Source organism: Phaenicophaeus curvirostris, chromosome 3 (assembly GCF_032191515.1).
Source record: "Phaenicophaeus curvirostris isolate KB17595 chromosome 3, BPBGC_Pcur_1.0, whole genome shotgun sequence".
Classification (NCBI taxonomy): Eukaryota; Metazoa; Chordata; class Aves; order Cuculiformes; family Cuculidae; genus Phaenicophaeus; species Phaenicophaeus curvirostris.
The window spans coordinates 6413114-6431325 of record NC_091394.1 but is presented as its reverse complement, the minus strand read 5'-3'; the positions used below and the strand labels follow the sequence as shown (position 1 = coordinate 6431325).

At 40.2% G+C, this 18212-nt stretch overlaps 1 protein-coding gene and 1 long non-coding RNA gene across 5 annotated transcripts in view; one reads left to right on the top strand and one right to left on the bottom strand.

The window, feature by feature from the left end:
• LOC138718769 (uncharacterized) overlaps positions 1 to 18212 on the top strand; it is a 520404-nt gene that overhangs the window by 40483 nt on the left and 461709 nt on the right. The gene's annotated exons all lie outside the window — the stretch shown is intronic.
• CARMIL1 (capping protein regulator and myosin 1 linker 1) overlaps positions 1 to 18212 on the bottom strand; it is a 194417-nt gene that overhangs the window by 7030 nt on the left and 169175 nt on the right. For all 4 annotated transcript variants that reach the window (XM_069853301.1, XM_069853302.1, XM_069853299.1 and 1 more), the window contains 6 exons: positions 16946 to 17012; positions 16439 to 16635; positions 12357 to 12463; positions 10239 to 10671; positions 5690 to 5768; positions 2672 to 2905 (listed from right to left, as the gene is read on the bottom strand). In XM_069853301.1, coding sequence (XP_069709402.1) covers positions 2672 to 2905; positions 5690 to 5768; positions 10239 to 10671; positions 12357 to 12463; positions 16439 to 16635; positions 16946 to 17012 — 1117 coding nt within the window. The remainder of the gene's footprint in view (positions 1 to 2671; positions 2906 to 5689; positions 5769 to 10238; positions 10672 to 12356; positions 12464 to 16438; positions 16636 to 16945; positions 17013 to 18212) is intronic.

Genomic DNA, 18212 nt, shown 5'->3' with positions numbered 1-18212 from the left:
AGTTACATTCACACTATACCTCACAGAAATGGTGCTGTTACAATGGGCCAAACCTCAACACAACACACAAAAAAGAAACACCTAGAAACTGTGTATGATAAAGAAAGAACTAGGAATTTAAATTATGTCAAAAGAACACATGATGGCCCTAAGGAAAGGTGAAAGAATTTTAATAGAAAAGCAAAGATCTCAATTTCAGCATTTTTAATGTGCACTGCTATTGCAGCACAAATAGAAATCTGATGGAACCAACTCAATTTCCTACAAAACAAGTATGCAATTTGTAAAGAACAGCTGAAAATTATTTTGGATCGATTTTTCGGAAATATCTGTTCTATTTATACTTTTATTGTCCTGAAACAATGAACTGATCAATTCAGATGTCCTGTTTCACAGTTATAAAGCGTAAAGATAAACCAGTGAATCAGATTTCATAAATAGCCTACAGAACTCTGTACTCTCAGGAATAATATGCCAGTACATAACATGATAGCATTTGCAAAGATTTTCTAAGCAGAAAAAAATACTTTGTCCTGTAGACCGTGAGGGAATTGGGAATTTAAATTCAAGTCCATAGTTTAAACCACCTGGATATCTTGTTTCTCTAAAAGGCTGGATATGTGTTATGCATGGAAAGTTGACTATCATCATAACAGTCCTCATAGGAAGACCTTTTTAGTCTCACACTAGATAGTCTTTGTTCGGACAGCAGAGAAGTACAGCTACAATAGTTTACTTAAGTTGCTTGTATGTTTGCTTCCCAAGGAGTAAACAGTGGCATGTGTATGCAGCAGCGGTATTAGGAAGCCACATTAGTATTGATAAAAGGAAAAAGGAACTCAGAGTGTCAACTATATTGCTACTTATGCAATTAATTAATTCAGGTCCATACTGGAAATTAAGAGGAATTTATCTCACTGTTGAGAAGTCACCACACAGGAGTCAATCTTTTTGCTTTCAGCAAAGGAAAGCAATGACCTTCCAAATGCAACTCAACCTGGACAGATACACCAATCCTTGGACCTTTCTCTATGCTTTTGATGTGCCTGTGAGGCCAGTTGCTTTGGGAAGCTCAGCATAAACACACGGATGAGCACACTGCTTGGCAAACACAGCTTTGTATTTCTGAACTAAAGCCATTATTTGCTTTATCGAGGAACCACTTTCAGTCTTTGATAATTTACGAACATTTGAGCTGTGCTTCTTTGCCCTCAGGTTACTTCACAAAAATTTGCTACCATTAGCATGGCCAAACCGCTGGAAACAATGGCAGGAGGGGAGCATGAGCATAAACAGGATCACATCACCTAGGCGTGCTTAGCCAGCAGGCTGCTACAAGTACTGGGATAGAAGTTAGATAGCAACAGGGGTGGTGCTGCTTTTGCTGCTACCTGAGGAGCTGGCATATTATGAGTAAACATTAATCACTGTCTGTGTTAAACCCACAGTATGGTCTCCCCGCAGGAAATACGAGCTAGCAGAAAAACACAGCGCACGTCTTTATGATACCTAAGGGTTTTGAGATTACACACTGCCTTTTTAGAGATTAAGCATCATCAAATAAGCCGTGCTTTCTCTATTGTGTTCATCTTTGTGAGCATCTTACCCGGCACCTCTCATTTTTATGACTATTTCTAAAATGACCAATAAAATAAAATTAAAGCCATTTAAAACCTGAAGGTGATTCTGTACTTGAAAAATATTCTACCCATTAAGTAGACTAAGTAATGCTCAGGTACACTAAGGGCAGGGAAGAGGCTGTAATATCCCTCCGCCCCCTCATACTCAACAGAAATCACATCTTTCTAAGGTCAACAATGAGAATGGGAAAAGCCTAGAGGCATGCAAGCTCTTACAGATGGCTAGTATTTCACTCATTAGCAATGAATAAGCTGTATTTGCTGTAGCTACTGGGGGAGTCAGCAACTAGCATTTAATTCCCCTCAACTGCAGCGGCTGTACCTTCCAAAGAGACAGTTGCAACACTACCCTACTGAGTAGCAGACAGACAAATTTATGGAAGTATTTCATCAGATCTCCCAAGTATTGGAAACCTTGAGATAATATCTGGGCAGGAGGTTAGGACAGATCAGAAGTTAATAGTCATTCAACTGGCAGTCTTGCAGGGTTATAAAAGCACAGATAGCATTATTTCTAGCCAAAAGCAATAAGGAAAAAAAGAAAGGCAAAATAAGGAAAAAGAGAGTGAGAGACAACCAGTTTGTGCAAGTTATTAAGAATAACAGGCACTTCCTTGGGGGGCTGAGTAGCTCGCCACAAAAAAACCCAGGCACTTCAGTATGTAGAGCTAGGTGTTTAGAGAAAACAGTTATTTTTGTCAGTGCTACTACAAAAGGGCTTTGAAGCTGAAGTAGCTTTCTATGCCCTCCTCTTCCGTGAAAGCAGGGTAACTCGAAACAGCTCTGCTTCTGCTTCTCCTCAGGCTTTACTATTGCAGATGACAGATTAAACCATTTTAATAAGCCTATTTGAATTAGGGCAAAGGGAGATGGAAAAGAAGGATGTAAGTCAAGAGCAAGTGACTGAAGAACCCGACCCTCTTCATTTAACTTCTGTTCAGGATGTGGCCAGTTGTCTCCTCCATTGCCCACAAAAACACCACTCAGAAGTACCCATCTGGGGATAATGAATGCCTAGAAGAGCTCCTCACCAGTACGAGAGGCAGATCGTGGTTTCTGTGGCACCGTGGGTCGTCCTGCCAGGCTGGGCTTTGTTGACTGCAGCGGGGGTTTTGGGCTGGTTGGTGTATTGGAAGAACTTCTTGCCTTTGCACCAGCTTCCGCCTTTGGTTCAGCTTTTGAATTTTTTTCTGAGGGTGCTGAGATACAGTCACCTTTATTCGAGGCAAACCGACTCTCTGGTAGGGTCTGCTGGAGTTTAGGCACTACAATAAATAGACACGTAAAATAAAGTCTCCTGCAGCACAGAAGGCTCCATGCATAGGTACGTTCCTGCGGAAAATATCATCATTAGCTCACATCACACTGCTGCATTGCAGTGTGAGTGTGTAAGAGAATCCCTAATATTGCATTCAAAATCACTGCAAGAAAAGTATCTAACACCATCAGTTCTTGCATGTGCTAAACTTCATAATTCAATTGCCTCAGATGCGATGGCATCTACCACTTTTTAACATATTTGAGATGATGACTGGCTGGACCTTACACTCCTGTCATATTTCTGGAAGCAGATGGTACAGCACACCTGCTGAGAAACCAGTGATGGATCAGTGGAAAAGGCAGTTTGGGCTGTTTTGCAGCTCTACAGACAAAAGGTTGGCTATCCAAGATCAACAGAGAAATCCTGGCCCAGAAAGTAAATCTCAAATCTGTGATCAGCAGGCTACATCTTGTTATTTGTTGCTTTTAGTGAGCTTTAGAGGACATTTGGGAACTTAGCTGAGATCAAAGTATTCTTTATATAATATTCTGATTTATCTAATAACAGTGCATATGGTTTATGGCTTCCACACATTAGCAAGTTTATCAGCATATTATATATTCCAAACAAAGACCAAAATATTTACAGATAAAGCTATACTGACTTACAAGCATTAAAATGGTCTTATCTAGCTGTGGGGTCTGGTAAAACGCCTGCTAGACACTAGGTTACAAACAAGCAAAATGTGTATCCCACTTCCCTTCTTTGCAGCTTTGAGAAGGTCAAAGGCTTTTATGAAGCAGAGATAGTAATACTCTTGGAACTTGTATGCTAGCTTGGGACTTTCAATAATCGTGACATCCTTATTTTCAGACTGGCTGAAACGCAGACTGATGGCCTTGGTAGTTGGCAAAGCTAAGTATGGGCTCACAGACTTGACCTACCTACCTGCTATATCCATTCAGAAATCCTACTTGTTACGAAAGGGCTGAGCACAGGCGTTTTAAAAGCAGTGGGAGGCAGGGGAGTGTTGACACAGTTTGTTGCAAGCCAATCTCCAATATGTTTTTCCAGCTTATGCTGCTGCTTTTCAGCCCAGCTGGAGTTAAACTGTATCAAACCATAGAGAGTGGTGCTGCATATATACTTGTGTGAGTGCATGACAGGCAAAGTCTGGGTCTGCAAGCATGCAATAGACCTTCATGCCACAAGTGAAACAGCAGAACTTCTCTAGCTGGTTGTGTATGCATACAAAAAAAAGCAGGCAATGTCCAGACATGAAGCAAGGAATAAAAAAAAAATCCCTCAGCATCAATTTTCCATTAACTTTCTTTCTTGCCTTTTCAACCTCAGGCCTGCTAATAATATTAGAACCCAGTAAGATAAAATAAATTAATCCAAAACAAAGATAAACAGTATTCAGAACAGCAAAGAGCAGCCTCCGGGAGCTCTCAAGCAAGAGTGGTGAAGAAAGAACTAACAGCTGAAGGCCAAAAGGGAGGTGGATGCACAATGCAGTGAGATGGAGGTGAAATGTGTCATATACAGAGAAAAGGACCAGAGAAAAATTGGGGGCAGACATTCCCAGCTACACTAACGCCCCAAGCACAGACTATTCTTGCTCCTCTAACTTCAGTTTTATGATATCAGGAGACACATACAGCTCACAAGGTCCTCCTCAAAAGATAAGCAGGCTTTAAAAGTGTTGATTTTATAGAGTTCAGCATGCTCTGAACAAGTTACCTTTTAAAACTAGCTTTAGAAAGGTATAAAACCTCAAAATCCATTTCTGAAGTGCTCAGCCAAGATGACCACGTTTGGATTTAGATTTCAGCCTGCTTTTTCAGCCTTCTTTCTATATGTTGTGGCAACCACATGTCATGCTTGCAGGACACCTAGCAAAACTGTTGAGAAATTAGACTTGAATTTCCTAGTCCAGCCCACTCCTTTGGTCCAGTGAATGCAGTACACACAAACCACCAGAGCAGCACCCTTTTTGTACGTTTCACTGGCCACTCCAAAAGTTTGCATGTACACAGAGAGATCAGAATTTCCTCTTGCCCTCAGATAGCTGAATCGCAGCAGGACCGAGGACTACAGCTTGACAAGGGCGACCTCAGCGAAGTGCTCAGCATGACTACTTGTAGAGTGAATTGAGGCCATAAGCACTGCAAGGCTGGATTCCACTTTGTAGATGACTGGGAGTCACTTTGTGCACGCAAGCAGCTTCCATGGGCCTTCACAGCTTTGCAGAGAGCCTTGGCTTCACTTAAGCCAGCTGAATTACGGGAGGAGCCAGCTGCCATTGCCTGCGAGATGTCTATTCTAATAGCTGAATGCCAGGTCTACTCAAGCTGGTACCTCCACTGACTGCTATAAATCTTGCAAATTGGTCCTGTTTAGGTGATCAGGTGTACCCAGGAGTTTCACCTCTTCAGGCGCAGATATTTTTGCTGGCTCCTAGGTTCAGCTTTGCTGACCCCATTACAAGTCAGCACTCTTCCGAAGGCACCCCAGGCACATGCACTGAGTATTTTCCGTCTTCTGCAACATGGAGCAACAAGGGTACAAGCTGAGCTGTCAATTCAGCCCTAGAGCTGAGATCATGAAAAGTGCTGTTAAACACAGTACAAAAAGCGTGCTTTGATCCTAATCCTTTCAAATTAGCATAAGCTCATACTTTGCTTGGGTAACTTTAGGCACACAATCTGGAGAGGAAATGAGATTTTGAGGTTAGGCATTTTCTACTTTCTAGAAAAAGTTTATACCAGGAAAACCAAAAATGTACCTGTACCACTTCCATCCAGTCGTTCCGAGCTCATCGCCGTGTCCAAAGACTCTCTGGGAGTTGTGTCATTCCCAAGTTTCTGAAAGAGTTGGAAAAACTCTCATATTAATAATATATCTATAATTAATATAAACCAGTAGTTCTGTTAGAAAAAAAATCTCTAATTTGGAAGCCATAAGGCAGAGGAAGCAGTGATTGTAATAAATGGTAGATTCTCTGTCCTTGTTTCTCTTTCAGGTCTCGGAGATCTAAGTAGGAAGAAAACAACACTGATTTGATAACAAATACTGCCACATGTCTAGCAAAGCTGCAATGACATCCTGCCTTCTAAGCAAAAGGTGCTGGTTGAAACAGGCTTTTCTCCCTATTTAAAAATCCCTTGTTTAGGTTTAAAATACAAAGTCTTTTTCTGAAGATCTAGATCTTGAATATAAGACTGCCGGATGGATTGTATCCTCTTCCACATCCAGGAATAATGTTGTACTTTAGATAAACTTAGAATTACAGAAGCAGCAGTGCCCATGTATTTACAGGATTTCTGTAAAATCAAGTAGATCTTACTTATTGAAAGGTGCTTAAAACTACTCATCATAAGGGCTCCAGGATGCTCAGCAGCTCTGAAGAATGAGGGCCTCCCGTTTATGTGCTGATATTTTACCAAGTCTTCTATTCCCAAGAATAGCTTTCCTAACAACCTGGCCTCAAAAGAAAAAGTGCAAAGACTAATATAATATCATAGCTCTTGCCTATGTGAGTTTGAAACCTTTGTATTCACCAGGAAAAGTTTAGATATGCAGTTATGTGTTTGTAATAGAACTGGTCTCCTCTTACTGTCTCACCTGCCATGAAAGCTTAAGCAGAGGGATAAATGAGAGCATACAAGAAGTGTCTAGAAATGAGTGCAGGATATATTAAGACAGCAATCCTTAAAGTTAAGCAAAAAGGTGAGAAACTAAAAAAGTGGGGACAGGCTTTTGCAGGCAGCTTCAATCTTGATCTTTGCTATTTCATGAAAGTTAGTGCGGCGAATGACTACAAGCAAATGACTTGTGCTGATGACCACTGCATTTGATTATATACCCACACATAAGTCATATTGACGTGTTCAAGACACTATTACTTCAGGATCAACTCTGCACGATTTGTGTTGGGCTCTGACTGTTCTATAATGTTCAGAAATCTCCACCTCAGGCCACTCAGCGTATGTGAAACACGATCACTGCCCTTTGAAGCATACAATCTAAAAGACTCCTAGGTATAGCTCCTAGGTAAAAATTGGACTACAGAGAATTTAGGTAGGAACAGAATTGTTGCAAGTAGCAGAAGCACACACTAATTATTGAAAAACTGACAGATTTAGAGTGAAAATATTATTATAAATATAAACATAAAGGAATGATCTCTAAATATCCACATTGGCCAAGGGAATACCACTCTCCACTTAATGGACTTTTCTTCTGTAATTTGGAAATAAAACCTTTGAGATCTGTATTTATCAACAATTTCTTCACAGAATGTGAATTCTCACAGTCTGTCACTGAAATACTCATTTCCCCATGTAAATAACAAAGACATATGCAAAATGCTTAGTTACAGTAAATTACTTCTAAGAGACCTGTATGATAACATGAAAACTAATTTTGCTTCAACTCCTGCCCTCCCCAGTTTTGGGACTACCAGGGAAATAAGACCATGTACAAAGACAAGTGCAAAAGCCAGTGGTGTCATCTACTAGTGTAATAGTTAAAAATGCAATTAGGATGTCAGCACATTTGGCTACTTACTGTAAGTGCTTTACAAACTGCTTATGGTCCCTACACAACAGTTAACACTTGCTGCAAAAATTTACTCTGAGAAGCTGTCAGTGATGTCAGATAAATTTAGGTGAATTTATCATGTAGATAAAGAATAAACAGACTTTGCTTTTGATAGGAATTCATGCAAAGTTGGGAAATACTGTGGAGCTGAGTGCCATTGAGAGTGAGTAAACATGTTACAGATCATCTTGGCCTCCTTATATGCCTTGCTTGAGGTATTAATATTTAAAAAAATCAGTTTGCAAACACTAGATGGAGCTAAAAGATCTTTTTACGTACGCCTGGTGGCAACACTAATCTGCAAATGCTGTTCTCCACCATTAATGCCAATTTGCACGTTGTATGCTAAGCAAAAGAAAACAAGAAACATTTACCATCTTTCCATTTACTCTGCACATGCTCATCACTTGTATCTGTAACAAGAGTGCAGTAAGGTATGAATGAAATAGTAAATTCCTTCTGGTGTTGTTTTCATGTAAAATAGCTCAGAATGTAAGCAGCCATCTGTATTTCTATCATACTGGAATTCTGATACGTTTGAAGATGCTAGGAAAGTTGATGTCATACCCATCCTAAAGAATATAACAGCAGTGGGATGGTGTCTTCTGTAGCTCAATCATCAGGATGTTGTACGATTTTCACCTTCATGAATATCATGAATAAAAGCAGAAACCTGAATTATTCAATATTGTGATCTAGGATGAATTATGTGAAAAAATTTTTTGAACAGCACTTCAATTTTGTGTGGTCTGGGCAGCATTAAGAATGTATAACCCTAGTGTCCTGCTGTGGTACAGATTCCTATTTCAAATCAGTTCTCTTTTTACTCTTGTAATAAATAATAAAAAAAGCAGACCTACTTTTGCATTCCATAAATATAATTTTTTACCAAATCTAACAAAAAAACCAACATCAATACCATTATTTTCTTGAAAGTTAAATCTGAAAGATGAGTAACTCTTCCAACTGGTAAAAAGTGATGGGTGGAAAAAAGAATACTGCAAAAAGGTAACAACTTTTCTTTTTGACAGACGAAATTCAAGTTTTCAATCAATGCTACGAAAGCTCATCAGTCAAAGAGGACTTGCACTCTCAACACTTAAAAAAAAAATTTCCACATGCTAATGTTCTACCTCAGTCACATCATTCCAGATCTAACTTTAGATGATAAGCATTAAGAATTTGAAGAGTACCAAGCACACACAATTTATGCACTTGGAAAAATTTTTATAATCTGGAGTACCTTGGCATTTTCTAAGTTACAGGCAGAGGATATGCTCATTTAAAGTCATACAGCATTTTACTAGAAAACTTGGGGGCTTTAGAAATAAACGAGACTATTCATGGGTACTACTCAGAAGCAATGAGAAAGGTGGGAATTGGTTGTTCTTTAGGAAAAAAATCATCTTTATGCAGCAGGTCTCTTTAATGAGCCATAGGCCACCGTGCTGATTTGAATCTGCTTATGAGAAGACTCTAGTGTCCGCAGGATCTGTTCAGACATCATGGCAAGCACCATAAGGCTATGAAGAAAAGTAAAAATAAACTTTTTGGTGCCTTACTCTGTTACAGCAAGACAATTCTGCAATGTGTTAAATGAAGGAAAACACAGCAAAGCTTGCAGATGAGATTTGTTGTAAGGAAACACCTTCCAAATTACGAGGGATAATGATGGGGAATGGAGGGCATCTGAATGCCCTGCACAATGAAGAGGGAGAGAGGAATAAAAAAAAGGCTGATCCTCTGGTAATTTTAGAATGTGACAACTGCAGCTGGGAGGAAGCAGGGAATGATAATGGGGAAGTTCAATGGGAAACGGGCATCAGGCAAAATAGGTCAGCACAAAACGCTGTGGAGCAACACAAGGATACTCCACTCTGCACATTTGCGAGTGAAGCAGGTTTCCTGCCCAGCATAAGCACTTCACAGAGGAGAAAATTAGAGAGAGAGAAGGGAATCCAGACAGATAATTGGGAATAGATTAATTCTTTTTAATATATGCTTATTTTTTTGAGTGTTAGCATTTGAAATGCAGAAATCAAAGGCATAAAAATAATTAAGTATGGTACAGAAGGAAATAAAAGGCTGCAACAGGAAAAATACAAGCCAAACAGCTGTAAACAGTGTCTGGAAGCCAGATCTACCTGTCTGCAGAGAATATAGAATTTAAAATACAATGCATATTTTTTTTCTACATGACTTTCATGATTTTCTACACTTTTTCTACACTTTATATGATTTTCTACACTTTTCTACATGACCTTCCAAAAGAGAAGAGTACAGGTAGCTACCACTGTAGCCAAACACCTAAGGTACTGGTGTGCACATAGTAACACATGTAAGTCTGGCACATAGGGGCACATAGTAAGTCTGTCCTAGCTTTACCTTTTGTAAAGAATGCTTCCATTACATGTGAACAAACCACACATCAAATAGACTGGAGACATCCAAGTTGTGCTTACTAGTCACCCCAAAATTACTCTATAACGCTCGCAAACTATTATGTGTCCTCTTTTGTGCTTGTGATGGCCTGACATCCAGCGCAAGAACTGGTGTCACCTCCTGCAGAAGATCCTCTTGCAGGAATACCATAATCCCGTAACTGCTGGAAAGCAGGACTGATGTGTCAAAACCACAGCCACCAACCCTTATAGACCCAACCTATCTCCTCTGAAGGCATGTAGCTCTTGCTCCTTTTTTCAAGAACTCAAGAGAAATCAAATTGCCTTCACCTTCTGAGCCGAGGCTGCTCTCTTCTCCTGCTTGGCCTTCATTTCTGCGAGAAGTCCACTGCCCATCACCTGCACGCCATACCTCCGGCCTCCTTGCGGGCTTCCTTTGCTGTCACCCCTCTCAGCTTTTGCAGCATCGTCTGGCTGCACCTCCTCCAGAGAGTCTGGCGTCTTTAATTCCTCAGATCGTTCTGTACCACCATTCTGCTCTGCAGGCTTTACCTCCTTCTTGCTTGTATCCACAGCTGAACTTTTTGCAGCAACTTTGGGTGAGGAGGGCTCCTCTGCCGCCAACACAGTCTGAGGACGTTCGGATTTGGAGCCCCTGGATTTGATTAAGTTAAGGAAGCCACTCTTCCGTGAGTCCCGTTTCTTCTTCTCATCACCTGCTTCAGTGGGCTCACTGCTGTCTGAACTTTTTGTTGATGGCCTCCTAATGAAAGACACAGACATTTTAAACTCTCCTCCACTCCTCTCCTCCCTCTCTTTTAAATAATACCTAACGACTTCTCCTGGGCTAAGCAAATCCTTTGTATGATCCATACATTGCTCTAGGCCCAGCCATTAGCTGCTGTCTCTGAATTAAAAACTAGACAATTAACATTGATCACGCTGTCTTGAGAATTCCTGCGCTGACCTTGTGCATAGTATAATGAGGAGAAGGCAGCCGTTTCATTTGCATTGGGCACCCAGCTCTTTCCAACACCAGTGGAGCTCTGCCCAAACTGTCTACGCACATAGAATTTCACTCTGTGCTATTTCACTGCCTCCAGTTTGTGTCTGCCTACTAGTAAAAGGAGAACAACTGACCTAGGGACATGATTCACAAAGCTTTTAGGGCGTCTTGCCCCTTAAGGGTCCTGCTTGGAATAGGAATTGGTGGGCTCAGACACTTTCTCTCAATAAGGAATACTGAGAGGTCATCTGTATAGTGCAGATGCTCATGCTCAAAAAACCAAAACCAAATCCGTCCCCAAAACAACGCACCCCGTCAGTAAGATTTTCTGAAAGGGACCTTAACAGAGTATTAACCCTTGAGAGAAAAGCTGAGCGCATAACACATCTGCATACCAGCACCCCAACTGGAGAAAGAGCCACCAGTGGGGGACATGGAGCAAAGATCCTTAGTGCCACAGGCAGAGTCAGGAACGGTCACACAGGGATATTGCAGCTTCATGGAGACATCTGAAATGAGCAGTTGGCAGGCACCCCAAGGAAGCACAGCAGGGTGCAGTAGTCTGTGAGCACCTTGAACTTAACCTGGCTAACTGATTTTTCAAAGCTACTATAATTTTACCACTACACATAGTGTATCACACATGGCTTCACTTGTCACTGTAGATATTGATAACTCACAGTGACTAAAACATTTGCTTTTCCTGCCACAGCTATCTACTAGTCAATACCATTTTCCTCAATGGCTGTCACATTAAGCACAGAAGGGGTCATTCCAAGTTGTCTAGAAAACATCCCAGCTTTCTCATTTATTTATGTAAGTATTTGTGCATCTGTTTCTGTATGTATGTGCACAAACATGCACGAATGCAAGAACATCTAGGTGCATGGTTCTGCAAATATATAACCAGCTACAAAGCAATTGTAGAAGCTGAATAACCCTAATACAAAGCTGAAGGAGACATATCTTTGAAACGAATATATTGCCTAAATCTGGAATACCACAAACGGGTCAAACAGATCTTTAACACATTTCTAAAACAACATAAACCTTCTATCACATACCAAAACACTGTGCCCAACAGCAGTTGTTACTAGACAGAGACTAGCTAGTAGTAGGTACTGCTAGCACTGGACATGAGAGTCTCAACAAATACACAGCTCTTCTTCAGCTCTAAGGATCTCCACTAAAGGTTAAAATGAAGTCAAATTAATTACAGAAATACACACTAGCCAATAGTCACCTCCACAAAGTATATTAAAGCAATTCAAAGTAGTCATTTTTAAGGGAGGGTAATTGAACTCACAATGTCTTGAGTACTAAGGTATTTTCTGACTTTGACAACAGCAACCCAGGATACTGGGAACAGAAGTCAAGTACAACTTAGAAGTGCTATGATGGTTTTTTTTTATATTTAATTAAAAAAAAAAAAAAGAACTTACTTTGAATCCATTTTTGTCACTTTCTTAGTGAAAAACTCGTCCACGCCTTCATCCACTCTCCCCATGAGGCCATTCTGATCCCCATCTGGAGCCACTCCAGCAGACACCTGACAGAAGAAAAAACTCTCTCTGGTATAAAATAATCCAAACATATTTATTTCAATTTTATTGAAATTTTATCAATTTCAATGATTAAGAGTTAAAGCACAAAAATTGCACGTGCCAAGTAAACCTCAGCGCAGGCAATGGAATCACCACTGCAATTCCCTCTTTAGTCAGACTGGTTTACACATTACATTCAAATATAAAGTAACCCCAAACACTAGTGACAGATTGGATGATGCAGTGCATAAGGCCAGGAATCAAATCCCCTGGGCTCCTGAGAATGAAGCACTAGTTCAGTTAGAAAGTTAAAAAAGCACTTAAAGAAAAATTAAATCTTAATCAGGGAGCGACCTGAAGAGAGAGTGTTTTCAACAGCTAGTTGTTTCCCAGTTCAGAGAAAAACGTAAGATCTGGATTTTGGATTTAAAGATTTCAAAACACAGCTCCAGCAGGTTAAGAGAGCCTTTTATAATTAATTCAGTCCAGCACTTCCAAAAGCAGAGACTCTAAATACAGAATCAGGTGTTTCACTTCAGGAACTGAACAGAGATTTTCACTGAGTGTCTGAAAATGGAAAACCTGCTCTCTTTTTTTGGTTTCTTGGTTCCAATGTCCATATTTTGAATGTGGGTGACTGGAGGCATATAAGCTAAGTTAACCTAGTAATACCTCCCCACCACAAAGGACTTGTGAAGATTAGTTGCTGACTCTTCACCCTTCCAAAGATGAAACACACCCTCTCTTGGGAGGATTTCTCACATGGTCTAGCTCCCACGTGTGGTTTTGATGTGGATAAATTCAATTACTAGCAGAGAGACTTCCTTTAATTTCAATGCTGTATAGGAACCTTTGATTGCAGACAACTCCACAAGACCCAACCTAGTTGTATTCTTCGTAGCACTAAGGACCAAGAATCAGTCTTGCCACAAATAGCAGGGTTCATAATTTGAAACAATTTAAAGCAAGAAATCCCCTAGTTGCCATGATAATTCAGAGTAATCCCAGCTACACTGGAACACACGCTTTTCTATGCCTCTAAAAAGAGATAAATACTTTTAAAAGTTGCTGTTAACATCAAACTCAGGCTCGTTAAGCCAGGACAACTGATTGCATATGAACTAATGCTTTGACACATTCATGAAACTTTTTACTTTCCAGTAGCTGAACCTTGTTAGAAGCTTCGTATTTACTTTGTAATGAAAGGTAGTAGTGACTATTTTATTGATATCTGCTGTAGTAACATAATAATGATCTGAAAAGAGTCCATCTGGTAACAGCTATTTTGTTGCCAGTCAAACTGTGTACCTTCTATAAAAACAGTTTTATTCTAAGAAGCACAAAGCCTTCTCAGACTTCCAACTCTGCCACTTGCAGGGTTTTCAGCAGAGAACTTGCTTAGCTAGAACATCTGACACTAGGCAGCAATGCATATACCGACATCTGGGTTGGTCACATCAGTGCTGGTTGTCTCAGAGTAAATATTTATCTTTTCAGTGAAAAAAACAGCTGACACTGACATTTCAACTGCAAGGTGTCAACCAAAAGCGGCTGATGCTTTTCAACAGAAATGAGAAACAGATTATTTAGTATTGATATCGGAGCCCTTCCGACAGTAGGAACAAACATGTAAGTATGAAAGGCAAGAGCACTTCCTGAAGGGGAAGTAATGCAAGGATCCAATAAAATTCAATAAATGAGAAGATTTGCCTCACAAAAGAAATAATTTTGCATCTGCACAAGCAGCAAGTTCCCCAAAAATGTACTAACGATGTACACAAATGTTAAGTGCCTGCTAAGGTACTGAAGGCACAGGATATTCTACGGATGTTTACTGTAATGCCTTTTAGTCTGTAACATCAGTGTAAATGACTGAACTCTGGCTTATTTCAGGTTTTATGCTCCTAATGCTGGTGCTAATCCTGATTTTCATTTATCTTTTTGTTTTTTTAACCCTAACTTTAAAGGTGAGCCTTCTGTTTCCTTATTAAGGAAAAATACTGGCTTGGAAGCACAAATAAATAACATGAATCACCATTTCTTTCATACATTAGCCATTTACCTCTTTCTCATACTACACCTTCACACACACGATGAGGTTGAGATCTCACAAATTCCACATGATAAACTGTTTCATCATATTGCTTCAAAGCTACTTGGGGGTGGGGTGGTCCTGAGATTTTCTTTTTAATCCTCTCTTGCTTTTATTTTTCCCCTCTGAACACTTGCTTTAATAAAAATCCTGACAAAAATATAAATCTTTTTTCTGCCTGCCCACCTACCCCAAGTTAAAAGTTCACATTTCTGCCTTTTTTCTCAATTTCTTCTTACATTTTCCAGCTTATAAAGAAAAAATCTGTTTTCCAGTAAACCCAGAGAAGTACAGCTATGATCATCTGAGACTCTTTAAATTACTAAATGGCAATAATGGGAACAGCAGACAACCAAACAGACCTGCATGAAGTAGTAGAAAAGGTCAAGATTCTGTCTCTCACATTTCAAGTCCTTTTCCTAACCACTACCTTCTGTATTCTCCAAGTTGCAAAACCAGCAGCAACCAATTCCGCGAACAACGCCACAGTCCACCACTCATGACTCTGGCCTTCAGAATTTGGCTGCTCAATTGTTGGCAGCATCAAAGCAAACATCCTAAGCCTTTCAAAGATTTGTTTAGTCTTATTTCTGCAACTAAACAAACACCTAATTTCCTAATTGATGAGCATTCCCATAACATTGCACTATCATGGGAAGTAAGACTTTTCATCTACAAGAAGTTTCTGCTGAGCAAGACACTGTACGTCCTAGTTCCATGTCTAATCGCAAAGCCCTTGCCCTTCCACGCCCCCACTCCCCTCCACCCCTGGGCAGATGGCACAGGATGCACCAAATAAGTTTGGAAGAGAGGCAAGTTTAGCAACTGGGAAAACGTGTGCATTCTACATAATTAGAATCAGGAGAAGAAAACACAGATGCGTTTTCACTAGAACGCAGGACACCAATCCGTTGTCCTCCTACCTCTGGTTCTTCCCTGTAAAGTGCAAGGGGATGGAAAATTGGCTTGAACAGCCACTCTGCTCAAAGGCTTCTCCATTTCCAAGTGGTGCAAAAAGCACTCTACCCCCCGATATCATCATTCCCAGCATTCGGGAAATTTTCAAGTACCCTCTCCACTGACAATCTTCAGGGAGCAGAAGAGGTCACAGACGTTCATTACCAGTCAGCATAACTCAGAGAAGCAACGGCTGAACCTTGATAAGGGTTACTTATCCTATCAGCTGTGCTCTGTCGCCATGAGATAGCTCTGTAACTCCTCCAGATCTGCCCTTACCTACCCCGAGGACATACCATCACAAAAATAAATCTTTATTGATGCGGTATGCCAAGGAAATGGAACTGTGGGAACTCCGCACACATTACTTGGGTTCACACCAAAGCTTTCGTAGGCAGACAGCGCTCTTCTGCTTTGCTCCTCTAAGGCAGGCTCCAGCATGAAAAGCAGATCTGTGACTATGCAGATTTGCTGGCCCAAACACCATCTTTAGTTAAGGAGCTTCAGGAATGTTGGTGTCACACAGTAGCTCTTCTGAGAGCTGACAGAAATAAGAATTCATGCCAAGTTACCATGTCCTAATGCAGGCAGAAGAAAGGATTAAGACTTAACAAACCCTTGCAATATAATTTAAAAGTTTCATGATATTTCATGCAGTTCCTGTGAAATCTCAAAGTGCCTCCAAGAAAGTGCTTCCATGAAAAACAAAAGCAAATAAAAAAGGATAAAACATATCCTGGTCTTAGGTTGTGTTAAAGAAGATGAGAATGTTATAACAGGAACTGCATGTTGAAAGACATGAATAACAGAAGAAAAATAAAGTATTTGCTTATGGCTTTTAGAACTTTGTCCTCGTTATATTGCAAGATCGACTTATGGCGAAAAGCAATCAATAGATGACATGGCCAGCAATATTTTTATGTAGACTCACTGCTGCTTGGCTGGGCTGCTGTTTTTTATTCCTTTTGGGTCTTAATTTTGTGAAATGTTCCAGTTTTCTCCCTTCTTCTGATGGCAGCTCTGAAATGAATCCAGAAGTTCGTTTGTCCAGCCTGCTGGAAGGAAATGGTGGGTCTTCTATATGGATAGGTACTTCTTCCAGTGCTTTATCTAGATCAAATTCCATTTCTAAGAGAAATCAAAACTTTCTAATTAGACTTAACATGCTATTCAAAGTAAAAGACAATGCCATTCCTCTCTTTTGTGGTAAATAATTATAAACACATTTAGAGAACTGAGCCACAACGTGTTTATGAGCAGACGGAGTACTGTGAGCATTTAATATCAAACACCCCAGCAGAGTCACAAAACAAAGCAAGCAGTGTGGGTGCCTAATGTAATTCAGAGGGAGGGAGAGTCACCTGTGCTCTTCGAACAAGAACTACCTAGGAGAATCTCAGACAAGCAAAGAAGCAAAAAGGCTTTAAGAAATACTCACCAAAAGCTCTGGATACCGGCCGGAGCATTCTACTGTGGATGCTTTTCCTTTTTGATTTAGGAGTCATCTAGCAACATAAAACAGAACAAAAATTACTTCAATGGACAAAAGAAATTACAAAGAACACCTTTTCCTTTCTATCCAACAAAAAACTTCTTTGAGCGTATGTATCATTTCAAGATCTGATTGGATTTAACACCAGGAGGGAATGGGCTTTTTTCCTCCACTTCTCAAACATCCAAACCTTTTTCTAAATTGACATTTTGTGCAACTGACTTTGAACAGAGCCAGGGAAGTAGTTTATTCTTCCCATTAAAATCACAGGGTGTACACAGGATGATGATTTGAATTTCCCAAGTATTAACTCACTGGTCCCCAACTATAAAACAAGGGAACATTAAAACCTCACCTCTGTATTTCAGATCATGAAGCAGAAAATACTTAATTACTACATACAGTACTGCACAGTTGATGACAATACTGGGGATAGTCTCCCCCTTGCTCTGGCTTTTATTTTTTCATACAAAATACACTTTCATGGTTCATTTGCTAGTGATAAGCTACTGGGAATGATTAAAACTCAGTTATCTAAGCCTCTGGACACCACCACACTGCTCACCAAACTTCCCTAGAAAAATGCAGTCTTGGTGCACACAGCCTTCCAAAAACCAGGAATACCATGTCAGCGTTAGCACTGTCTTCAGCAAACACATGGTTTCCCTGGACTTTAGATACATTGAGAACAGGTGGTGAGCTACCCCGGCATACAAAGAAGTTACTGAAAGTTTTGCACTATTATTCTTCTCCTCATCTTCACGTTCCCAGAAAAAAAAGGAATATGTTGTCTTAAGAGCGCAAATACCTAGACTTAAGACTGAGTTTGTTACTTTTGAAAGAAAGTTGCCCTTATTTTCTTGCCTGTACTCTTCGAAAAGTTTGCAGGGCAAGGAGGACTGTTTTGCTACAGGAAATGCATGTGTCACCGATTCCGAACCTCTTAACATACCTCAGCATCATAAGACTTCTAAACAAAAAGCTGACCTGCAGGTTTTCTAAAGAGTTAACTTAAAATTACCCAGCTTCTGCAAAGATAGCTCCTTTGGGGGTAGAGTTGTACATACTGGCTTTAATGACATCTATATACTTCTATTTACTTGCTAGCCTTGAAGCCTAGCTTCAAATCTGGAGTGTCAGTCAGGAAACTGTTACGGCTCACAACTCATTAACAGAACTGTTAATCAAGGTCACTAATATCAACTTTATATGA